Below are 26,803 nucleotides of genomic sequence, written 5' to 3' on the forward strand. Positions count from 1 at the left end.
CAACGGGAGGGGCCACAACAGTGAGAGGCCCGCGTACCGCAAAAAAAAAAAAGAAAAAAGAAAAAAAAAGAAACAGCTCTTCTAAGAAACTTACACAGTCTTCTAGAGTTGCTTGGGGTGTTAAACTGGGTAACAGCACATTTTGAGTCCCTCTGCCTGATCATACATGAACACTGTATATTTTTTATAAAATGCAGACAGCATCTAACCATCTCATTTCCACTTGTCCCATTGTTCCAACTTATAAACGTCTAGTTTTCCTCATGTCACTCATCACTTAAGATGTTTACAATGGATTTAAGAAGAATGGCAAATAAGACACAGGGGGATCTAATCTCAGTTTTGTCACTAATAAGCTTCACGTCATTGGAAAATCAGAGTATTTCTGAACCTCTAGATTTTTAAAAAAAATTTTTGTCATTACTGTTTTGTTCATCAAAGGGGATGAACAAGGATATCTCCTAAAATCCTTTCTAGGCATGAGGTTCTATAATGTGTTAATACCAGAACTAACGTTGTAAAGAATCTCTACAACTTTTCAAACCTTTCACTGTTATACATTTGCTAGCACTCTTACTTAGCACTTTACGCTCATCATTTTTTATTCCACAAACACATATGGAGAGAGTATTCCTGTATGCAAAGCCTTAGGGGAGGAAGTAGCATCATCCCAATTTTATAGAAATTAGAAACTAAAGCTCAGAGAGGTAAAGCAATTTGTTTAAAATCACACAGCCAGGGACTTCCCTGGTGGTGCAATGGTTAAGAATCCGCCTGCCATTGCAGGGGGCACGGGTTCGAGCCCTGGTCCAGGAAGATCCCACATGCCGCGGAGCAACTAACTACTGAGCCTGCACTCTAGAGCCCACGAGCCACAACTACTGAGCCCACATGCCACAACTACTGAAGCCCGCCGGCCTACAGCCTGTGCTCCACCACAACAGAAGCCACCACAATGAGAAGCCCACGCACTGCAACGAAGAATAGCCCCTGCTCGCCGCAACTAGAGAAAGCCAACGCGCAGCAACAAAGACCCAATGCCGCCAAAAATAAATAAATAAATAAAATTAAAAAGAGGATATAAAGATTACATTAACAGTCATATTAATTAAAAAAAATCACACAGCCATATGTGCAGGAAGAGTCAGAGGTCAGCCTCAGGTCTGTGGCGCCACAGCCCATTGTTTTAATCTTCATGACAGTTTCAGGTCATTTTTCTATTAGACTGGGCTAAAATCTCTCAGATTACTCCTCTGACTCTCCAAAATCAGTTTCACTTTTTGGCTTCAACCTCATGATTGATTATATGTGAAATGACTGAATTCTGGTCGAAATAAATGTTTGCAAAGTTACCTTTCAGTAAATCTAGTTCAATACCATAACAATGATCAAAAAAAGGACAGAAAACTCTCCCAGAAGTTGCCATCCTATAAAAAGAAAGCTCCTCTCAGTAGTTCCAATACCATATATGTCCAAATCTTCCCACTGGCCTTTTAAAAAAATGTAACTGAGAGATTTGGAATTTGTTATTTTCCCAAGTGGGAACAAGTTCCCCAGAATCTTTAAAGTATCAAAAATGTATTTTGATGAAAAACAAAACAAAACAAACCACTGTGATTCTTGATGATGGACTTTAGCGATTTAAGAGCAGTATATACGAACAATTTTATCCTTACTTTCAATATCACATTGTAGGAATTCAAAACTTTTATTCAACTTAAAAAAAAATCAAGCCAAAACACAATATGGACTTGATAAATCTGAAAAGCAAAAGGGCATGTAAACATTACTTCAAAAAGAGCGTTCTCATGAATGCAACTCAAGTGTAAAAAAGAAATAACTTTCCGCATGTTTCTGCTATAGTTGTATGTTTGATTTTTTAAAAATTGTCTTTAATGTAGAAAATTGATTTTGTAAATGCCACTCACATGCCTTTTATTTTTAATTGAAAAGGCTAGAGATCATTTATCTGATACAGAAAGTTTATGCATAGTCACAAACTAAAAACTTCACACTGAAAATTAGCAACATTTTTGACCTACCACTCTCACTGTTTGGAATTTATCCCGTATATAAATTAAAGACATATGAGAAAATGTGTACAAGAATGTTAGCTGCAGTGTGGTTTATGCTTACAAGAAACAAAACAAACAACTATCACTATTAATAAGCTGAAGTACATGGATACAATAGCACAGTACATGGTTATTAGACCAATACGGACTGATCTGGAAAGAAAGGAGCTATAGTTAAGGGGAAAAAAAAAAAAAGCAGGTTGTTGAGGACTGTTACGGGATGATTCTACTTCAGGTAGAAAAACAAACAACAAACTGGAAATATCAAGAAGCATGTCCAGATTTTAACATGGTGAATACGGGTGCAGAGCCACACAAAAGAAACTTTTTAAAAAATTGCTATAGGGACTTCCCTGATCGTCCAGTGGGTAAGACTCCACGCTCCCAATGCAGGGGGCCCAGGTTCGATCCCTGGTCGGGGAACTAGACCCTGCATTCATACCACAACTAAAAGCCTGCATGCCGCAATGAAGATCCCGCGTGCTGCAACTAAGACCCAGCGCAGCCAAAATAAATAATAAAATTAATAAAGAAATATTTTTTTAAAAATTGCTCTAATATCAAGAAGCTCAGTGGGTCCAAGGCCTGTCTCATCCTGTGTGGACATCCCTGGTAATGCCCTGGAGAGGCTAGATAACCAGAGGATTTCAAGGCAGTATGTTTCCAGCCCTGCTTCCACACTTCAGAAATCTGTCTTGCCTTGATAACAAACCAGAAAAAAACAAAATGTATTGCTACTTATCTCTTGCTTCACCGTGTCTAATAGGGACTAGATTTCCTCCTTTTTTTAGCCCTACAGACAACAGAAAGTATACCCTACATTTGATCTACCCTTGATCCTTTCTTGCAGTCATCGACTGTTTAACATTCTTTTTCCTATCCTAGGAAAAATATAAATGACTGCCCCAAAGAGCAGTTTTGCATACTGACAGCTTCAAATAAACATATTTCAGAGTTTCGAAACACTTTTTACAAAGGCAGCTTATTGTCAAATAGGGTATCAAATTGTGCAGTGTTAAATATTCTCTATTTCCCCTATTGCTTGTTTATCTAAGTACAATATAACATAATATCTGAGCAAAGAAACCCATGAAAGAGGCCATGTGATCACGCGTGAATTCTTTTTTATGCACAGTACAACTTCATTTTGGCATTGACCCTTGGTTACTGGGACAGACCAAAATAAGTACATTTCTCCTCAGTGTTAAATCACAAATGCTGTCATCAGCAAGACTATTTCACTTCCAGTCCCCTGGGGGCTTTCACATGCGAGGGGTCACAGACTGAATGAAATAGCCTTTTACAGGAAGACTGAATGGCACTTTCCAAGGGAATATTGATTCAAAAACTTACAGTCCATTAAGTACGACCCACAGTCTATCCCTTTGTGGTAGTTCAGACTACACTCATTTCTTTTTACCCTAGAATTGAGAGGCAGTTTATATTTAGGGCATCCCATAAAACATTTGGCTTTTCTCTTAAAAAATACTTAATGTATGTAGATAATCATATCAACTGGAGAGTATTAAAATGTTTTCTGAAAAGGACCTCAGATTGCAACAGGCCATGTTAAGATTTACCTAATTATGTTCGAGAATCACAGAGTTATCAAGGAGATCAAACAACCTATTAGAAGCTATTAGAAGTTTCGTCTCATAGCTCATTTTTTCTTATAATAATTGTCTTTTAGTTCGTTATGCGGGGAGACGGGAGTGCGTAGGAAACCATTCCCTTTACTCTATCTCCTCACACATATTTTTTTACTACTATTAATTTTCCATTCTTTCTCTCAGTTTTCTTTTCTCTGCCAAATATGAGTCCAGAGGTTTCCTCACAGGGGTTTTAGGAATCTCCCTCAGACCAACATCAATGTAAAAGAGCTCTCTATGCAAAGTGCACTATTGGTTTCTCTTTTGGTTTAGACTAAACACTAAAGAAGAACACTGCACCGTGGCTTTTTAAGCACATTCCCCCAAATCACTACTAATTGGAAAACTATAATACTATATGTATTCAGTGATACACTTTCCAAACACTTGAATCCTCATATTAATAAAGTTATGTTTTCATTTGTATGTGGAAGCTAAAAAAAAATAAAGCAAACGAACGAATATAACAAAACAGAAACAGACACACAGATGGAGAAATCAAATTAGTGGTTACCAGTGGGGAGAGGGAAGCGGGGGCAGATAGGGGTAGGGGATTAAGAGGCACAAACTACCATGTATAAAAGCTACAAGGATATATTGTACAGCACAAGGAATATAGCCAATATTTTACAATCACTTTAAACAGAGTACAGTCTCTAAAAATATTGAATCACCATGCTGTACTAATATAATATTGTGAATCAATTTTACTTCAATAAAAAAGGAAAGTTATATGTTTGAGAATATATTTTAATATTCAACTAAAGGACATTCCAAACTACTAGTTGTACAATTGCTAAATATTATACTCCTGCTGCCATCTTGTGGTAATTTTTGGAATCTTCTTGCTTGCTGTCTTTTCCTCCCTCCCTCCCTCACCTTCCTTTTCCCCCTACCTTTTGGAGGGTACCTATATCCAAACCTTAATGAGTCCCTTTCTTAAGTAGGTAGGGAGACAACCTGCACTATATTCTGAAAGAAGAACGGATTGTTGCCAATTCCTCCTCCTGTAATATATTCCCTCCTTTCTCCTTATATTTTTCTCATTTTTCCACAAAACCATTCTTTTAACAATAATACTTTTTAAACAAATATCTATCTTTTAGATTAATCTAGTTTCCTACAAGTAAAGGGAATACAGATTATAGGAAAATATATGTGTATCTTATGAAAGACTTTTCCTTCCAAACTTTTTCCAAATTGTACTTTTACAGAGAAAGAAAGAAAGAAAGCATCCTGTATTTCTGGCTACAAGATGCCACACAGCCACAGGTACCGACTCTCAGGGTCCAAGGAGGAGCCCTGGGGACACACTCTGGAAAGAGAGAGCTGCCCAGCAACCCCAGGCTGGATGGAGACCGGAGGCCTGGCATCCCTTTATTACTTCCCGACTGTCCCCTTCACCTATGGGCCCTGCTGTGGCATGGCAAAGGAATTCATAAATCTGGGGGTACATCACACATTTCTCTGATGATATATTAAAGTGAGTAGTTCTCAACCAGACTGATTTACCATCAGAGCAAGGGTATATTTTATAAAACCCACCTTTCCCATCTAACTCTATGTCCCCACTCCAATTCCTGTGGAGAAACTTACAGACAGCCATCCAAGGAGTCACCCAAAGACAGGTATAGTGAGAACTCGATTAGCCAGAATCTTCCACAACATGGAGGAGATGAGGATGGAAACAATCTGTTTCATTCCTTGTTGAAAATGACTTTAAAACCATCTTTCCCTCTTTTGTGTTATTTATATCTATGTTATTCACAATCTGTATTTTTCTATATTTTCCTTTAAAATCTATGAACCCATAAAATGAAGCATTATTCTAAGCAACAGTAGCCACATGGCATAGATTTAATGTGATCGTTACATCTTTTCCCTCAGTACATTAAAACTCCTTACTGTTAATATAAAATAAATTAACTTGTGTGCCACCTAGAAGCATCCCTGATGCCACCAGTATATGAACATCACACTTTGGGAAATGGGGCTCTGACGTATACATGCTAAGTAGAGTACAGTAAATCTAACAACCATTATTTATAGATAAGTAGCTTTAAGTGTCACAGCATCAAGATTTTGATATTTTAGAGCCATAGTTCAGATCAGAAGTTCTCAAACATTTTTTCTGCAGTGACTCACGGGATGAATGATGTTCTCACGTGCAACACACTCTTGTGAAAAGACCGACTGTGGGTTCTGTGCAATTTCCTGCCATATATTTGTCATTCTCCCAGTCGGGGAAGCCAATCGGAAGGCAAGTCAAAAACCATCCCTAGGGAGGTGCCTGTGAATGCACTCAACCTTATTTCCTAAGAAGCAAATAATTCATGAAGTTTGATTTTTAACCTATTAGTTACTCATTTTAACCTTACAACTAATCAAACACACACCACTTTGCGCCATGACACCACAGCTGAAATCTGCTGAAGTAAGACATGAAATTTTGTCCTGAATATTTTAAAGTGAACTTATTCTCTGAGAGGAGACTGAATTGAATATGAATTGGTTCTATCCTCTAGAAGGTTTCAGGGTGGGTGTTTTTTTTTTTTAAATTTGTTTGTTTTTAATACATTCTAGATATGTGCTGTTCTTACCCTGCCTCTGAAAATTAGCACGTGGGAAGAGAAATGTATGGTAAGCTGAGGGTTGTATAGGGTTGGAATTTTTACTATAAACAGACCTGGTTTCTACCCAGGGGTTTACAGCCTAACATATAAAAGAATTTTCTATTTTGAGAATTTTTAGCATATGTAGTGAAGTTCCTTGGTGGTCCTGTGAGACATGAAATTAACATTACCCACACCATGAGGGCAATGAAAGTCATCAAGAAAAATACTGACATTTACTCAAAGGCTTTGGATTTGCTCATCAGGCAATACAGTTGAACAAACAGACCTACAAGTATTTGTAAGAGGCAAATATACAAGTACTTTTACGATTCCCTATAAGGTTTGTCAGTAGCATTTTTGCAGCATTTGAGGTCAAAGTGCTCAAATAAAGACACATCTGAGGATTTAAAACATATTTTGAAGCCCTCTCTAAATTGATCTATAAAGGAGGAGCAGTTTGAATTAGCAACAAGTCAGAGAGCATATTTAAGAACTGTACTTGTATAATCTTTATCACAAGTAAAAAAAAATTCAAACGAAGTCCTAACAAAGTAATTACAGCAGATGTCTTACTGGATTTGCCTTATTAAGGCAAATTCATTTATTAAATAAACACTCCGGTGAAATCAGCATGTTACCCCCTTACACACCAAAGTGCTATCAGCATGCTCATCCACGTAATAAAATCAACCCAAATCAACTCCTAGTATCAACATGTTGACTGTTTAGGACTAATTTCCATGAATATGTCAAATCAACATGCACTAAAAAAAAGGTTAACCGGGCTTCCCTGGTGGCGCAGTGGTTGAGAGTCCACCTGCCGATGCAGGGGACACGGGTTCGTGCCCCGGTCCGGGAAGATCCCACGTGCCGCGGAGTGGCTGGGCCCGTGAGCCATGGCCACTGAGCCTGCGCGTCCGGAGCCTGTGCTCCGCAACGGGAGAGGCCACAACAGTGAGAGGCCTGCGTACCGCAAAAAAAAACAAAAACAAAAAAAAAAGGTTAACCACACAGCCAACACATTGGGCAGGACAAATTATAGAGAGTATTTTACAACTTTCTAGCTAATATAAACTTTATATTGATTGAATTTAAAACTCCACTATTTTCTAAGGTAGCATGGGTTTCTATTATATGCCCACATAAAAAAAACAATATGAAAATGTTTAAAATAAAAGCAACATAACGTACACTGAAGTCTGCGGTCCACCAACAATGTTTAGGGAATAGTGCAGAGTAAGGTTAAGAGTTTTTTAAAAGGAAATCTGTTGTTCAGAACAACAATAAAGGGATTAGTTCTATCAGCCTTTATATAATAAAACAAATCTATTTCAAAGATACACATTTTCTGGAAATATCTATTTTTCATTGAGAAATATTTTAAAGCATTGTATATTTTCAATATGAGCAATTATTTTTAAAACTTTAGGAAATCCAAATTGTACACTATCTAAAAAATCTGAACTATCTGAAGACATGAAAGATTTTAAAAGGTTAGAGTACTATTCTGAACAAGACCTCTGTTCTACGTTTGCGGTTGTATGAGTTTTGCAAATGAGAGATCTGGCAGGAGTTCCACATGTCAAGCTAGAAGAGAGGAACCAGGGACCCAAAAGAGAGATGCACAACACAGGCAGATCCAAGAACAAAGAAAAAGAAGGTAAAAAAATCATCACTGGGTAAAAGCAGGAGGTAGTAAGTACTTCGATAAAAAGCAACAGAGATTGGTTCTAGCACCCTGCTCTGGGAGACAGTATTGGACTGTGTCTTAATACCAAGCACAAGCATTTGACAAGCTGCAAGATGCTGTCATCTATTGCATGATAACAGCCCAAGAAGTAATCCTCCTTTCCCCAAGAAACTGATTGGGCCAAACTAGAGGAGTTTCAGAATAATAACTACCATAAGAAGTATAAAATCATGAACTGAATAAATCAGCAATTTGTGTGTGTGTATACATATATGTACATACTCATATACATACACAGTACTCATACACATAAACATATACATATAGCCCCTTTTCTCTTCGGGGATCCTACAGCACAGGACACTAACAAAGCTAGTAGTCATTTTTGACAATTTCCAAGCTTCTGAGCTTTCACTTTTGTGAAACAGGATATGCTATCCCTGGTTTATCTCAGAACTCACAGTAACTTCCAAGAGCTACAAGAATCTGAGATAACACAGGGTCCTGAACTCTGATAAGCAAATTCTCAGTGGCAAATGAAAATAATTATTCCTACTCAGAGCAACCATGAAATCACCTGAAAATCTTATCAAAAGAGAGGGTTTTAATGCACTCTCAGCATCTCCTACACAGTGTGGGGAAAGGGCACTGGGCAACAGCCACTTAGCAAGGAAAGAGGAAAAAGACAGAACATCTTTTGTTTTTTCAGGTCTTTTAGAAATATTTTCACGAGGGTCAGTCAAATCTCTAATGAACACATGATTAAATGAAAACTTGCAACCTATACATGTATCAAGGATTCGGATGGAACGAGAACTCCTGGTGTATTACAAATATATCTGGAAAATGTACTTGATCCCAGAGCCCAAACCAACACCAAAGCAAAGTGGATATGTCTTAAATAATAAGTATAAATAGATAATAACTTGGAGATATCAATTCACCAACTCCGGTACTGATGCAAAATTAAGAAACCTATATTGTCTTTCTGGTCTCATTTCCGAGATCTTTTAAAAGGCACTTCAGTAATGATTTGCTCAGTTTTCTCATCACTAAAACCAGAGTACTATCCACCTCCTGTACCTCTTTGACTGAATGTAGGTGTGAGGTGCTTACGCTCGGAACCTGTCCTCTTCAAATTACATGCGGCAAGACACAAGGATCTTGACAAGCAAGCCTGCCTAAAAATCCTCCCCTCACCTCCTCAGCTTTTCTCCCTTTCAACTCTCATCATAAATAATGACTCCTCTGAGTAAACTAAACGAATGTCCTCTCCCAGAAGCTCCTGTTAAAACATTACTGCGTTAATCCAGAAAGGATAACTGGTTAACATATTGGTACGCTGTCAAGTAGTAATAAAGTCCTTTGGATGGAAGGATTGGTAGGGATGAAGGAATCAGCAGGAGGGGTCTGTAAGGCAAAAGGCAAAGGGTATAGTGAATGATATCCAAAGGCAGCAACCAAGATCCTTTTCACATCCTTCCTGACTGCACTATTCATCGGCGCCACCTATGACATGATACTGAGCTAGAGAAGTTGAGTGAGGAAGGAAGAAGAGGGAATGATTAGGAAATGACAATCCCCAGAGCAGGACGGCCTGGGGAAATTCTGGCCTGGCACAGCACACCCAGGGCGTACGTGCTGGATACAAGGGCTCATTGGTCACTTTTTCATAAGGTCAGTTTCGTGCTGGCTCTAAGACTTCTCAAAAAAAAAAAAATCCTATTCTAATTTAGGGCAGGTTCTTTTCTTCCTATTTGGAAGGATTCACCCGTTAGTAAGATGGAACTGGCCAGATTCCAAGGCTATAGAATATAACTGCTGAGAACTGGGGCTCTAAAGACTGCAAGATTGGGGTTTCCAACATGGCTGCCATTTCCTAGCTTTGAGATCTGAGGTAAGTGAATTAACTTCTTCAAGCCTCAGTGTCCTCCCATGAAAAGTACGTATGTGATCTAGGACCACTGGTAGAAAAACAATGAGCTACTGAAAGTAAAGAGCTTAGCACTGTGTTAACATCACTAAGATTAGCTATCTTTATTATTCTTAGCATCGCTAGTTTAAAGCATTGTGTATTTTCTATGTGAACAATTAATAAGCTGGGCCCAGAATTCCACCGGTACCCACTCATTTCACTGAAGTTGCTTATATCAAAATTAGGCCAAATCCCTTGATTTAGTCTGAAGGTTAAACCAGCTGAAATGAATCAGAGATGAAAAAGGCAAAGAGTTTTCTGGGGCATCCATTCCAAAGCATCCATGTCCCAGTGGAAGAAGGTACAAGTTCCAAAGGATGAATTACATCATCAAGAATCAAGGGATTTGTGACGGGAAATGCTCAAGTGGCTTGGAATACAATACATTATTCCTGTAACAGATTAATATTGATTCCAGCCTTTGCCTAAGCTAATTTAAAAAACAACAACTGTATGCAGTCTTCTGAGCTAACTGGGTGGTCAAAATAAGGAATTTAGGTGTGTATAAAAAGTTAAGGGGGAGAATTAGGATAGTAGGTAATTCTTGATGTGGAATATATGCATGCAGGGAATCAGAAGTTCACAGAAAACCATGTGAAATACTCAGTTATTTGGCAGAAAGTTATATATATAAGTGTAAAGTATCATCATCGTCATCCAAAACAGCCTACAGTTTTCAGTGATTATCACTTGATCTCTACTGGGCATTTCTAAGGGGTCTGAAAATGAGGACTGCAATAAGTCGGATGTTTTCTTTTTAAACATGATCATCATACTGTACACTTGATACTTATGCTGTGAGCTCAGATCTTCCCTTTCCCTAGTATAATTTTCATCTAAGCATTCCTTAGATACTTAGATCATTCTTAATGGAGATTGTGCATTATACCCTCTGTGGACACATGGAAATCTGGCTAATTGGACTGACTTGATTACAATAGTCGGTGAATTCTCCCATTTCCTTCCACTGCAATAAATGCTGAAGATATTTTTACCACCGATTATGTAAATATTTCAGATTGCAATCATTTTCTAAAACAGTGGTTACAGGCAAAAGTTCTTTTATCATTCTGCTCACCAAACAATTCCTACACTTTCAAAATATGTTTCTTTTCTTGTTAGTATAAAAACTGGGTGTCCTAGTAAAGTCTGAAACAAACCCATAGCATGAATAGCTATCACTAAATCCTACAGCAATTGCAATTGAACACTAGCTTTGTGATAAAGCAGTCTCCAGCCCCAGTGAGTGCATCAGGATGGCACAACTTTTAACAAAGGATGCACAAGCTGATGGAATGTCTACTCCCCAAATCCAAATATCTGAAAATTAGCAAATACACTTTTATTTTGAAAGCATCTTGTTTGCTGTTAAATGTTGTATCCCAGATATACTTTTTAAATTATTTCTTTTCTTGGCCAAAATAAGGTGTCTCACCAATAATTAAGTTAGTACTGTCTCTTTAAACGCTAGGATGAGTACCTAATTCCAGAGGTTACTATGCCCATATATTATACCTGTCAAAATTCTTTAAACTCTAATGAGTCAGCTTGCTGAAAATACACTCCACGCTTCCATTTGAAAGTATAAAGCTAAGTGCTGAGCTGGGAAAAGTTTACACTCAGTCCCAGCGTAAATCAGCGCACAGAGGAAGTAGAAAAGCACTTCAGCTAGCTGTTGCAGACACAAATACGCGCCCGACCGACCGCTACTGCGCATGATCCACTCTTTTGATGAATGTTCCTACCCCTAACCCGAAAACGTCGGGAGTGTGTGCGCGGGGGCGGGGGAGGGGGCGGGGGAGGAATTAAAAAAAAAAGGAAGATGATGTGTACGTTTGAAAGATCAGCCATTTCCTCTCAGTACACACAAAAACGCCTCTCATTCCTAGAGAGATGTCTTATCAAGGAAAATAAAAGTGCCTCTTTGAGAGCTAGCTCCTGAATGAGAGTGGACTCTGGGAGAGACAGTTTCCTCTCCTGTCCTCTCTAGACCCCAGTGAAATCTCCTCTTTGCTACGAGGTGGTGCTGGTTACTCTTTGAGGGGCACAGTCCAGACACAGAGATCTGAAATTTCAAAAATGCGATAAAGCCCCAGCCGGTCAGCCCTAGGAGGCGAACAGCTGCCGGGTGACCGCTGATGAAGTGGCTTCTTCAGGAGGTGGGCAGATTGATTCCAGCTGCTGAGAGCGGGGCAGGGCAGCGGCCGAGGAATGCGCAGCTCAGCTGAGGCAAGACACAGCAGCTTCCCAACCAAGGGCAAGGCCAAATGTTAGCTCTGATTGCAGTCTTGGCCTGAGAGAAGTAAGAATGCCATTGTTCCATTTGATAGGGACTTCCAAGGCAGCCTGGGCCAAAAGGTGCTATGTGCACGGTGTCATTTTTATACGTGGAGCGTCGCTCAGGAAATCTGAAAGCTGTCCCTCAAGACGTTGGTTCAGAGTGGGCCTGCGGTTCCCAAGGTGAATCCTTTCTGCCTGATTCCTGTTTTTCTCCCTCAACCCACTCCCAGCTCCTGGCCCTTTTCTAACACCTCTCAACCCCTACCCAGACTCCTTTGCTCCCCTCTCCCCCACTCCTACATGCAAACACTGTAATCAGTACACAACTGAAACAGACAAGGAAGGGGTGCAGCGGAGGAGTGGGGGACATCCAGAGCCCTGCAACTGGCCTGGATGGAGACATACAAGAGGACATGCTCTTTAGAAGTACTGGCCTCAAAGTCAGAGAGCTCAGGGGGAAGGACTAATGTAGGGGTCCCCTGAGGGCCCCAAACTCAGACGCCAAGTGATCTAACAACAGGGAAGGGGTAAGAGGTAGGTGGGCATGAAGGCACGCCTAATGGAATATTCAATATCCTGAGAAATGCACTTTCGGCCGTGCACTTCCAGAGACTAAAAGCCAGTAATGGGCTCTGGAGTCTGCACTTCCTCTCCCTAATGTCCAAAGGCGCTTTAATGCTGCAGCCAATCGATCAGGCTTCTCCGGTGAAGGCGGCCAGTGGAGAGCAAAAGCTTCCTACTTGTGGCCAAAATCGCCCGGCCTCCTCTGCACACCACGAAAGAGCGACAACAACTTTGAACTGTCAGGACTTGGCTCTCAACGTGCTGGGAGAAGGAGAGGAAGGAGCCTGGAGGCGTCCAGAGAAATAGCTCCCCTCCCTCTTAATCCCAGCTTTTCCAGGGAGACTCAGAAGGAAGACAAACAAGGAGGCGGCATTATCCACCCTGAGATAGGGCTGACCAGAAGCCCCAAACCTGCTTCAGGTGCAAGGTTACCGAACCGCCTCCAAGCCCTGGGCAGCCCAAGATGTGGCGCTTCTGGAAGGGACACAAACTGAGCAAAAGAACATCCAGAAAGTGGGGTTTCTTTACAATCTTCTGCTGACATCGCTTGCTGCCTGGAAAGTGACCCTCAGAGGCTGATTCCTGCCGCGGAGACGCATCCCAGTCCCGCCTCCCTCCCCCCACCCTCTCAGAGCCTTCCCAGCAGGGCTTGGGCTCCGGGCAAGTTCAGTCCCTAAATTGAACCCAACCCTGTCCAGCCTCCCGTCGCCGCTCCCAAATGGCTCCAGCGGCGCACTGAGCATGCCCTGTGGCCTGGGTTTGGGGGTCACCTCCGGGAAACTTTCCGGGCCCCGGGATGGGCCGGGTTCTGTCCCCCGCGGGCGCCCCCCCAGGGGTGTGCGAAGGAAAGACCGCGCGACTGCAGCCGCGAGCGGAGCGGCCAAGTTAGCGAGCGCGACAAAACTTTCCACGCTCCTTCTTCCCACCCCACCTCACCCCGCCACAGGGGCGCGTCTCCCCGAGGAGCTCGCCTTTCCCAGCCCGGCGGAGACAAGCACAGCACGTGATGGGCAGAAATAAAAATAAACACTTCCCATTCCCGGCCCGCGAGGGCCAGCCCCCACTCGGCGCGCTGCGGAGAACTAAGGGCGCCCTGCGTCGAGCAGCCCCCGAGCCGCCGCGGCCCGGAGCCCCCAGCCCCCCAAGCCGCCGCCAGGACGGCCACCCGGCCTGCCCGCCGCGAGGGGTGGCCCCGCTCTGGCCCTCCGCGCCGAGCCCCGGCGCCTACCTTTCAGATTTGGTGAACTTCCGGAATGCCTGTCGGAGGTCGTGGAAGGACCTGTACGTCTGCGGCTCGGCCGAGATGCCCTGTGCCCGGGTGGTCCGGGGGCCGATGTGGGTCGAGGGCACGGGCAGCACCGACTGGCACTTATGGAGCTTCCTCTTCAGCTCCTGGATTTCTTCCTCCTTCTCTGACAGCCGCTTCTCCAGCTCTTTGATCCTCTCTTCCTTGAGCATGAGAATCTTGGCAAAGTCTTCCTCTAGCTCGCTCATGTTTTCCCTGAGCCCCTCCGCGAAACTTTGTCTCGGGCGGCGGCGGCGGCGGCTGGGACGACAGCCGGGCGAGGCGAGCGCGGAGTGAGCGAGTGAACGGGCGCTAAGTACTCGAGCGCAGCGGTGCTGCTCCTAGTGCGGCGCGAGAAGCCGCTTTCTTCGAGCCGCTTCTGCTGAAGGGACTAAAAGCACCGAGGGGAGGATGAGAAGTCTAAAAGCGAAGGAGAGGAGAGGCAGAGTGCTAATCGCCCGTCTCTCCGGGGAATAGGTGATTATCTTTCATTGAGAAACCAATTAGAGCTGCCCTTCCTCCCCTGAGACCCCCTCCCCCGTCCCCCTTTCCCAATCACTTCGTGAGAACACGGCGCGCGCGCCACCCCACCGAGAGCCTGCTTTCTAGCTGGGAGGGTTAGACCAGTGAGCCTGGTCTCACCTCATCACATAATAATCACTCTTGCACGCTGTATGGTGCCAAAGGAAAGGGGTGGGGTGGAGGTGGAGGGGAGAGCTTTATGCCACTTGATCCTTGAAATAGCAACAATTACCATGTGATCTGGCAGATGACGCAGCGCTTGTAACTGGAGCCTAAAGACTTTGTGGTGTGTGTACGTGCGTTTGTGTGTGTGTGTGTGTGTGACATTTCATAAATATTAAACTGCCTTTAGACAATAACCTGCGTGAATTCATCTTTGTTTTCACCTTTTACTTCTGCTCTGGATGATAAGGGGGTGTGTGTGTGTTTCTAACTGGGAAGTTCTGTGGTTGTGACCCCGAGTAATAAGAATGACAGAGCACTCGCAGTTCCAGGTGTTTTCAGCATAAAATTTTAGTGGAAATAGTAAACTAAACTTGTTGGTGGGTAAGTTGGATGAATTACTCATAGGGTAATGAGCCAATGTTTACCGAAAAGAAAAAAAGGTCCATGCATCCATCGTAAACTTCTTAGAGTTTGGATTCTATTTCATCTGCTACAGTTAAAATTTGTATATTGAGCATCCAAATTATATTACCATACCATCTTATATGGTTGCGAATTGAGGGCTACCAGTGCTAAGCTGCTGGCTCACCCTACCAGCTCCTGTTTTAGGGAAAAATAGCTTCTGTTATCTGTATTTCTCCCTCACCTGTGCATCCAACACCACACTCTCTGCTAAAGGGATTTTTATACTCATTTGAACCCGGAGTATTTGCTATTTCCTACACTCTATTTTTTGTATATGTATATGTCACAGGGAGCATTTTTTATAACATAAATCACAGTTTAAGAGTTTGTCTGGGTAGGTGGGAGGAGCATTTCCTCAGGTTATGATCCACAAATTAACATGGCTTTTTTAAAGGAAAAAAAATGGATACAAACTAAGATACCAAAGGTTTTTGTAGAAATAGTAATTTTCCTTAAAAAGAAAGATCAATGTACAATCCACTGGCTACTTATTAAAAACAAATCTTTCTACCTTGTCTGAAACACCTCAGTAAAGGAAAAAGCAGGCATATACTTTCATTTATAAATAAACCCTGAAATATATTTTACTCTGAAGATGTCTTTATTATTTACTGTTAGTTCTACTCATCTAATTATTTTAAATTAAAAACATTTTAAGCCACATCTGAATTTTTAATCACACCAGATGCTCAAGACTGGCTTCATCTACTCATATTTGAGAAGGAGTTCTCTGTCTTGTTGATACTTACTATTCTATTGCTTCTATCTATAAACAATTGGCTATAATCCTTTTAGAAACACTCAAAATAATTGGCATTTAAAAATACATTAGAAAAAATTTTTATCACCTTCAAATATCTAGGCATAGGTTCAATTTTATTTATGGGAGATATAGTTTTTAAATGATTCTTAAATGGGCAGGTTATTTTCAAGTCTTATACTAATCTTAAATGCAGATATTCAGATGTTTATCTTGCTTATTAAAAAAAGAAACCTTTAGACCAATATTTTACACACATCTCAAAACCCTAAATTCACCCCTATCTTCCAAAATTAATCTTATTTTTTTTAATAAATCAGCTTTAACTTAGGTAATGTTGACACCCGGTGACCTTAAATCGTGTGCATTGGCTTAGGAAATACTTAGAGCACAGGAACGCTTGAGAAAATACAGACTGGTAGAAGAGTATACACTGATTTATTAAAAATCATAGCATTTTAAATCTGTAAGCAACTTTGAAGATGATCTAACCCATATTATAAAGGAGGAAAATGAAATCTTGAAAGGTGAAGTCCCAGATCACCCAAGGGCAAAAGTTTGAAGCCAGGATTCCCCAGGCCATGCTGCTCCTAGCTTGAAGCCTGAAAATCTAGAAATTCTATGATTCTGAGACTCTAGTGTTCAAAGATGTGACTTTACCCTTTGTTCTTTGCTTTTAAATCTGTAGCAGAAAGTTTCAACTGTCAAAGCAAAAAGTGTTAATGAAACTTTAGATTTTTTTTTTTTTTCTTAAAGGAGAAGGTCGCCATCTAGTGCCCTTGGAGATATTTGCTAAATAAATATCTTAATCACAGGGAAGTGAGGTTAGGTCCTTAAATACCTGTGCGAGAGTTTTCATGTTCCATGTTTGAACGAAATAAAGAAAATATACAGAATTTTGTGTCAGAATAAAACACTTTTTAAAATGAGAAATTTAAAAATCTTTTAGCTACTGGATAATGACAGTGCCGGTACATATCCATTGAGTGTTTAATATGCACCAGCGCAGGGCTAAACCCTTTATGTGACTAGATGGTTTTATCCCCAAGATGACTCTGTAAGGTAGGTACTATTATTTATTCTCATTTTATAGATGGAGAAACTTAGCCAGATTAATTTGCCCATGGCCACAGTGTCCAGATTTGACCCAAGCTGTCTTAATCCCCATGCATACTGCTTCTACCTGAAATACATTAAAATGTCCACTTCTCTATGAGCCCAGTGACAAGCAAAACTAGAAGTTCTTTATTGATGAGAACATACTAAATTTAAAATCCCATATAAGCTCAGATAAGTATCTAAGACTCTGGCTTCTCAGCAACCAATCTCTTTACCAAAGTTGTTTTTCTTATGATACTTTGGGATCTACTATACATTTCATATACAGTTTCAAAAGTACATGTACCTTCACATGTTATGATGGCGCTTTGCCTCTCCACCTCCACCCCGCTAATAAGGAACACTTTCTAAAGAACTTGAAGCCGTATGGATGTGAGTAGCTCATAGGGAATTCCTGTCCTTTAATCCAGGTCAGTGTCACATGGGGCAATGGGAAGACAGTATCTATATATTTTTAAAAAGTCAATAATAATAATAAAACAGACTAATAGTCTGCTTTTTATTATCACTATATGCCAGGAGTTCTCACCAATGTCTGTGATAAAATACTCCTCCCCCCACCCCCAAAGAATATTGTTGGTCTCAGTTCAAGCAATTGCTGCATTTATTGTTGAGTGGGTGGACCACTCCCATTGCCCCACCCCTGGAACAACACTGACCTTGTTGCATGTTACAAGGATCCAGAGTGAAGAAAATAGTCATGTGCAGATGGTTTGAGTGAGGTCCCACGGATGGCAGTAGAGGAGTGCAGAGAAAGTTTTGGGGAAATGAAAATATAGACAAGGGTCTAAGTTTCTGGGAATGGGTGAGATGAGGGGAATTTAAACCATCTATTTTCAATACCTTACATCCAAACACCGCTCTTGGCTACAAAGATGATAGTATTTGTGGGAAATTGCACGCAATACATTTTCCATCAAGGGATGCAATTAGTAAACTAAGAGTACTGGACTGGATCCAAAAACTATATTTATTTCTCAGCTCTGTCACTTCCCAAGCTGTGTGCTCTCAGGCAAATCCCTAAACTTATCTGGGATTCACTTTCCTCATTTGTAAAATGGGGAATGGGAGTCACCTTGGGTCCATTTCACCTTTCTATCTTTAAAGAGTCTATGGAATTCTGCTCTCCCTATGACTTACATTTTGAAGTTATCAGTCTGTTTTTATAGACAACATCCATTTGTGTACTTCAGCTGAGTTTAAAGCTGAAAAGAAAGATTTATGATGGAGTCTGGTTGGTCCTATAAAGATTACAGTGACTTTGTGATTAACAGAAACTTGGAGCATTTTCAGTTAATTCTACATCATACTTGATGTGGCTTCAACACTGTCACCTAAATCATTCTGGTGACCATAAAGTGTGGTCACACCTTAGGCGAGATAAAAGCTTGAAGTCTTGAAATACAACCACATCTATGTTAACCACCACACAGAACATGAAAATAGCAAATGAAGTGTTGCCTCAGTTAAACTTCAAAACTGGTTTCAATGTATTGAATTTACTTAATGTAGCATAGATTATGTTTTCTTGTAAAACATGTTCCTACAGAAAAGCATGCATAAATGTTTTTCACCATGTGGTCCTATTGGTGTAAATGGAGTTCTTTTTCATGCTGCATGCAATAGGAAAACCACTGCCTTTTACAATTTTCTGTGGTAGCTGTCTAAAGGTTTGAAAAAAAATTTTTTTTTTCAGAATTTTTATTTTCAGAATTCCTAGGAATTCTGAAAATAAAACTAAGAGATTATGGTACTTAAATATTGTAGAAATCAAGTTCTGCCATATATTAAGAACCTTGAACCTGAAACATGGAGGTACACGTGCTATGGAACTTCAGGCAATTAATTTCATCCCCCTGAGACTCAGTTTTCCCAACTATAAATTGGACTTATGGATATTCAATTCTCATATCTGCATCTTTAAGGCTCAAATGCAGTGAGATGAAAACAAGATGTTGTTATCATTTAAATGTGACCCTACATAAATAATATAAATAAAATGGTAAGGGATCCTCTGCTTTGATTCTTGGTGGAGAAAGTAGCCCATCAGGGGACTGAACAGACTGGTGTGGTGGTGATGATGCTGGTAATATTTATACTACATTCAGCCTACTCGTTACTTGTGTAGGCAGGATTCAAAGACAGCCCCCAAGCTTCTCACCGCTTGGTGATATGTACCTTCTCCCAGTTATTCAAACACTAATCAAGGTGCTGCTGTGAAGGCACTTTGCAAAAGTAACTAAAGTATCTTAAAGTTGGCTTTAATATAAGATCTACTGGGTGGGTCTGACCTAATCAGGCGAGCCTTTAAAAGGGACTGGGCTTTTCCTGGAGACTGAGATTCTCAGTATGAGAGGGACTTGACTCGGGGGAGATTCTCCACTGCTGCCTTTAAAGACAGAAGGGGCCATGTGACAAGGAATGCAGGTGGAACCTAGGTGATGAGAATAACCGCTGACAGATGGCCAGCAAGGGAATGGGGACCTCAGTCCTACAACAGAAGGGAACTGACCCCTATCACAACCACTAGAGTGAGGAAGAGGACCCTGTACGCCAGATGAGAGTACAGCATGGCTGACACCTTGATCTCACCTTGATCAGAGGACCCAGTCATGCTATGCCCAGACTTCTCACCTCCACAACTGTGAGATAAAAAGCATGTGTAGCTTTAAGTCTCTAAGTTTGCAGTAATTGGTTAGACAACAAGATAAAACTAATGAATTACTCAGCTACCACTTTAAAATGACCATTAAAAATGCCAGAAATGTTTTACCACTCTCAGAAAGCCTGACTTTACAAGAGTCATTTTTAGTGAAGCTACTTTAGTACATTTCAAATAGGTACTTGGGGACATCAAAAGTTGTTATAAATTACAAATTGCTTAAAGCACACTGATGACAACACAGATAGCCTTCTGAGTATGACAAACTCTCTTCCATAAAAGATATTCATGTTTAAAAGTTGTGTCTTATTATGACTGAAGTGTAAATCCTTCCAACCATACATTCTAGAAGGGATTGGAACCACTCACTAGTTTAAACTTTTATGGGGTAGAAATGCTACCATAGTTTACCTTGGGTAGTGAACTTGCTCTGTGACCTTGGGCAAATTATTTCATCTGCTGAGCCTTATAGTTTTCTCATCTGTAAAATAGTAATAACTCTTGTACAGCAGTATGTGTTTTTATAATATGTTCAGCTCTGGAAATACAGAAATCCAATATCTTGGATTCTTATTAATTGGATACTTCCATAGCCATTCATGGAAATTAAGTGCCCCCACATCATATTGCCTTTCAGGTTCCGGTTCTAATCAAATATTTGAGAAGAGGGGCTGGGAAAGAATACAAGTCCTTTGAGTCTTTTTATTTGATTTGACTTGATGTTTTGGTTTGATTTTTTTATTGAGGTATAGTTGATTTATAATGTTGTGTTAGTTTCAAGTGTATAGCACAGTGGTTCCGTTATATATATACATACACATATTCTTTTAAAGAATCTTTTCCATTATAGGTTATTACAAGATATTGAATATAGTTCCCTGTGCTATATAGTAGGTCTTTGTTGGTTTGATTTTTAAAGTGAGAGACACTGGACTCATCTACGTGGAACTTCTTTTTATAAACTGTTATAAAATTTAGAAAACAGATATACATGATACAGAATTCAAAAAACAAAGGATATGCAATGAAAGGTAGGTCTCCTTCTCATCCCTGTTCCCCAGCTACACAGACCTCCTTTTATGGAGGCAGCCACTCACTGTTACCATTTATTTGTGCATGCCTCATTAAATAGCATATTCATATAAAAGCATAATTGTATATAAATACATATTTTTATACAACTTTGACACAAAAGATTTAATATCTGGTTTGTATGTTAGCCTATTGCCTAACTTAGTGCTGTCATTTCCTGACTTTCAGAACCGTTAGTCCAATGCAATATGACACAGCAGTCCCATTTTGTGATAAAATGCTCAGTAACAAGGGACAAAGACGAGAGTATGCCCTTTCTTCACATAGATGCTATAGGATTATAGTTCTTCTTACCTTAAAAAAATGGCATTTGGTGTCTTATTAAATATTTTTAATAACAACTCAGAACGTTCTGATATTTTAAAAGAACAAGCTAAATATTATTACATATGTATGTTTTTTAAGAATATGATAAAATCACCTCTGGTCTTAATTCTCACCACCTGCTTTTTATTGATGGAGACATTCATCTGTGCTTAACTCAGGTTATTTCAAATTAACAGTCCCCATGTAAAAAAGCTAACAAACCATTACCAGGCATAAGGAACCCTATATTTTGACAATCACTCAAACTGTTATAACTATCATTATTTTTCTTGGTCTCTAATCAAAACTGCATAGTTAGTTCAATAGTTCATTTACTATTTCTGATGCAAAGGGGACACATTTATTTGGAAATTATTTTCTCAAAATGTCTAGTCATTTATTATAAAAATATATTATAACTTGTTTTTATAAAAAAAAATAGTTCCACTGAACCTACAGTATTCCAGGAGATATTAAAACTCCCATATTTACAGGTAACGTCCCCAAGTGCCGTGTTGATGATATTTTTCCCATCTGTGTTATATAGGGCTCCATTTCGGCAGCCTTAATAAGAGTGAGAAGGTGGTAGAAACACTCAAAACTGTCCCATAATAATCTTAAATATTTCATTAGTTACAATGAAGAATCTTTTTTTGTGTGTTGAAAAACACTTTGGCTCAGCAGAATTCTCCCCTTCCCACAGCATCCTTTCCAGCCACCCACAATTTGCAGAGAGGTGGCAGAAAGACAGAAGGTATTGAACTACGAAGACACAGTACCATGCCACCTTTCATTCAAGACTTCATCTAATAAAGGGAGATCACTTTACAATGCTCGGGCAAGCAGACATCACTCAGACTGTGGCTAAAATCATCAGCAAGAAACTCTGCCAGGAATACTTTGGGTAACATGAGGTGGTGCTGGAGAGTGTGTGTGTGTGTGTGTGTGTGTGTTTCAGTCATTGTACTTTTCTTCTAAATCATTTTTCTAGCTTGGATATGTCAGTAAAAACAAACTCTTCCTTTAAAAATGTCTCCATTCAAAATATTTGGATATTTTAATGTTAAGAGCATAAATGGAGTAATGTTAAGAACAGATGGGAAATGCCACAAGTTGCTGGGGATTAGATGCTAGCGCACTGTTATTAATCAGGAGTGACAACTTCCTCTCCTCCATAGCTAAACAAACTGATTTACCTTTTGCGTAAATGTCAAATTAGCATTCTAGGAAAGATGCTGGAGAAGGGCCATTTATGTCAGGAATCTTTTTATTAAGAAAGATATCATAAATCTGGCATTCTTCCTTTGAATGGGAAACTAAAAATAAATGTTTGTATTACCTGATCAAATGCACTTGGTTTCATTTATTCAACAAATATGTTTTGCTCACTTTCTACAGATCCCAGGCATGCCCCTAGACACTAAGGATAAACAGAGACAAGTTAGAGCATCTGCCCTAAAAAAAAAAAAATGATACAAATGAACTTATTTACAAAACAGAAACAGACTCACAGATCTGGAAATCAAATTTATGGTTACCAAAGGGGATACGTGGGGGGAAGTGATAAATTAGGAGACTGGGATTAACATATACACACTACTATATATAAAATAGATAACCAATAAGGACCTACTGTATAGCACAGGAAATTCTACTCAATATTCTGTAATAACCTAGATTGGAAAAAAATCTGAAAAAAATTGAGATATATATATATATGATATATATATGACTGCTTCACCCTACTGTACACCTGAAACTAACACAACGTTGTAAATCAACTATACCCCAATAAAAAAGTGAAAAAAAAACAAGAAGCTTATGATAGTGTAGGAGGAGCAGCTTAGGGGGAGGTATAATAGATACGGAAATGACTAACTTTAAAGCAAAAGTGAAAAAACTAAAAGGTTATCATAGTACAGAGGAAGGGGAAGGAAAAGTAATAAGCCATGTGTGTGTGTGAGACAGACAGAGACAGAGAGAGAGAGACACCTACAGAAAGCTTAAATCACCAAATAACCAATTGACATAAGCCCACTTGGTTGAAACCAAAGGATTAGTTTGCCAAATTAATGCACTAGTTGAATTTCTGTAACTTACAGTTGACGAAAAACTTTTATTAAGGAAGAGCCTTTTTGAATATATGTATAATCCCTTAGAATGGATTCTTCTATGAACATGTCCTGGAAACCACAGGTAATTTTTTGGTCAGGGGAATCTCAAAGTGGGGGGCAGCAGCTGGCATGCGAGGAACAAAGCCACATGCTTGCCAGAAAGTACACCTGGAGTACCTTTCCCACGAAAGTGAAATTTATCCTAGGAGGCACCAAGGATTTCATAAAATGCCATAACCAGGGAAATTCTACAGTAAGTAACATATGGAAGATTCCAAAGTGACATTTGGAAATAGCAAAATACCTGTCGCACCTATGAAATGATACTATAGTCTCTTCACTGGGTTTCGTGTTTCATCTAAAATTAGCCTCCTTTTATCCTTCTTCTATAAAGACTACTCTTTCCTTGTGAGTGCGAAAATCTATTCACCAGGAAAATCAGGTTAAAATAATTAGATAGCTTAAAGAAACAGACTATCCTGACAGAGCTAACCTTGGAAATTCAAATACATTTATTTGTTTAATAGAAAAACATACCATACATTTGTATTATCATTATTCCATTTCTTAGAGAACAAAGAGATCCATTTTTACTTTAAAAGATTAACTCATTTTTCCAGTAAAGACAAAAGTAATAGTTCAAACACTTGTAATAGAGAATGCTCATTAGTATATAGCATGGGATAAGCAGCTTTTCAATTGCTATTACTGATGAGTTACTGTATGAAAGAGATTACAGGCAAACTGGAGAATATGGGCATAAAAAATTATAAACCACTGTATCAATAAGAGTAATTTTTAATAGTAAAAACAGATTATTCTATACTTAGAAAACTAAGAGTAGTATGATTAATCAAAATTGCATTTACATATTATAATATATCACCCCAGATAGATTTATCTCTAAATTCAACGCAATTCCAACAATAGTTTTAAAAATAGAAGTTGATGAATTGATTTTAAAATTCATACAAAACAGATGTTGCAGAAAAATAAGGATATTTGAAAAGCAACAAAAATAATGGGCAAGAGTGGCCCCACTTGCTGCAACTAGAGAAAGCCCTCACACAGAACTGAAGACCCAACACAGCCAAAAAAAATAATAATTAATTAATTTTAAAAAACGTATAGGTGTAATTACATGTTGTCTCGGAGCTGCTTCAAGATAATACGGAATGGAGTGAAACAGGTGGGGGTATAGATAAAACATGACAGCCATCAATCAGTTGGTAAATATTAAAGCTGGATGAGTTCATGGATATACAAGGAACACTTACAGTATTTTGCATACTTTTGTATATGTTTAAAATTTGTGGTAATTGTTTAAAAACAAGACGACACTGTAGAAAACAGTTCGGCAGTTTCTCAAAGGTTAAGCGTAGAGCTACCGTATGATCCAACAACTCTGCTACTACCAACACTGCACATCTAACAGAACTGAAAGCAGGGATTTGGACAAATATTTGTACACCAATGATCATAGCAGCATGACTCACAATAGCTACAAGGTGGAAACAACCCAAGAGTCAATCAACCGATGAATAACAAAATATGGTATATACACACAGTGGGATTTATTAAGCCAAAAAAGGAATGTTACATGCTATAACATGGACGAACCTTGAAAACACTAGGTTTAGTGAAATAAGCCAGACATAGAAGGATAAACGTTGTAGATTCCACTTAAACGAGGTACCTAGAATAGGCAAATTCATAGAGACAGAAAATAGAGGTTACTAAGGGCTGGTGGGAGGGAAAATGGGGTTGTTACTGTTTGATGGTTACAGAGTTTTTGTTGAGGATGATGAAAAAGTTTTGGTTATAGACAGTGGTGATGGTTACACAACACTGTGACTGTATTTAATGCCACTGAACTGCATATTTATAAATGGTCAAAATAAATATGATTTATGTATATTTTACCACAATAAAAAAGAGGAATAAAAAAATAAATAATAATAATAATGGTCTTGTCCTACTGCCTATCAAGTGTACTATAAAGCTATAGTAATTAAACTAATGTGATGAGCAATTTAAAAAATGAGCTAATAACAATGCATAGCGAGATGGCGGAAGAGTAAGACGCGGAGATCACCTTCCTCCCCACAGATACACCAGAAATACATCTACACGTGGAACAACTCCTACAGAACACCTACTGAACGCTGGCAGAAGACCTCAGACCTCCCAAAAGGCAAGAAACTCCCCCACATACCTGGGTAGGGAAAAAGAAAAAAGAATAAACAGAGACAAAAGGATACGGACGGGACCTGCACCAGTGGGAGGGAGCTGTGAAGAAGGAAAGGTTCCCACACACTAGGAAGCCCCTTTGCGGGCAGAGACTGAAGGTGGCACAGGGGGAAAGCTTCGGAGCCGCGGAGGAGAGCACAGCAACAGGGGTGCGGGGGACAAAGCGGAGAGATTCCCGCACAGAGGAACAGGGCCGACCGGCACTCACCAGCCCGAGAGGCTTGCCTGCTCCCCCGCCGGGGCGGGCGGGTTTGGGAGCTGAGGCTTGGGCTTCGGTCAGAGCGCAGGGAGAGGACTGGGGTTGGCGGCGTGAACACAGCCTGCAGGAGGTTAGTGCGCCACAGCTGGCTGGGAGGGAGTCCGGAGAAAAGTCTGGACCTGCCGAAGAGGCAAGAGACTTTTTCTTACCTCTTTGTTTCCTGGTGCGCGAGGAGAGGGGATTAAGAGCGCCGCTTAAAGGAGCTCCAGAGACGGGAGCGAGCCGCGGCTAAAAGCGCGGACCCCAGAGACGGGCATGAGATGCTGAGGCCGCTGCTGCCGCCACCAAGAAGCCTGTGTGCGAGCACAGGTCACTCTCCACACCTCCCTTCCGGGGAGGCTGTGCAGCCCGCAGCTGCCAGGGTCCCAGGATCCAGGGACAACTCCCGCGGGAGAACGGACGGCGCGCCTCAGTCTGGTGCAACGTCACGCCGGCCTCTGCCGCCGCAGGCTCGCCCCGCACTCCGTGCTCCTCCCTCCCCCACCGGCCTGAGTGAGCCAGAGCCCCTGAATCAGCGGCTCCTTTAACCCCGTCCTGTCTGAGCGAAGAACAGATGCCCTCCAGCGACCTACACGCACAGGCGGGGCCAAATCCAAAGCTGAGCCCCTAGGAGCTGTGAGAACAAAGAAGAGAAAGGGAAATCTCTCCCAGCAGCCGCAGAAGCAGCGGATTAAAGCTCCACAATCAACTAGATGTACCCTGCATCTGTGGAATACATGAATAGACAACGAATCATCCCAAATTAAGGAGGTGGACTTTGAGAGCAAGATTTATGACTTTTGCCCCTTTTCCTTTTTTTGTGAGTGTGTATGTGTATGCTTCTGTGTGAGATTTTGTCTGTATAGCGTTGCTTCCACCATTTGTCTGAGGGTTCTATCCGTCCGTTTTTTGTTTGATCTTAATAATTACTTTTTAATAACGTTATTTTATTTTACTTTATCTTTGTTCTTTCCTTC

At 40.3% G+C, this 26,803-nt stretch overlaps 1 protein-coding gene across 1 annotated transcript in view; it reads right to left on the reverse strand.

Annotated features, from left to right (window-relative positions):
* Positions 1-14,588, reverse strand: part of PRKG1 (protein kinase cGMP-dependent 1) — a 1,186,942-nt gene extending 1,172,354 nt beyond the window's left edge. The window contains exon 1 of the mRNA XM_004285352.3: positions 14,077-14,588. Within this exon, the coding sequence (XP_004285400.1) occupies positions 14,077-14,342 (266 nt within the window). The 5' untranslated portion in view covers positions 14,343-14,588. The remainder of the gene's footprint in view (positions 1-14,076) is intronic.
* Between the last annotated feature and the right edge of the window lie 12,215 nt (positions 14,589-26,803).

Source organism: Orcinus orca, chromosome 14 (assembly GCF_937001465.1).
Source record: "Orcinus orca chromosome 14, mOrcOrc1.1, whole genome shotgun sequence".
Taxonomy (NCBI): domain Eukaryota; kingdom Metazoa; phylum Chordata; class Mammalia; order Artiodactyla; family Delphinidae; genus Orcinus; species Orcinus orca.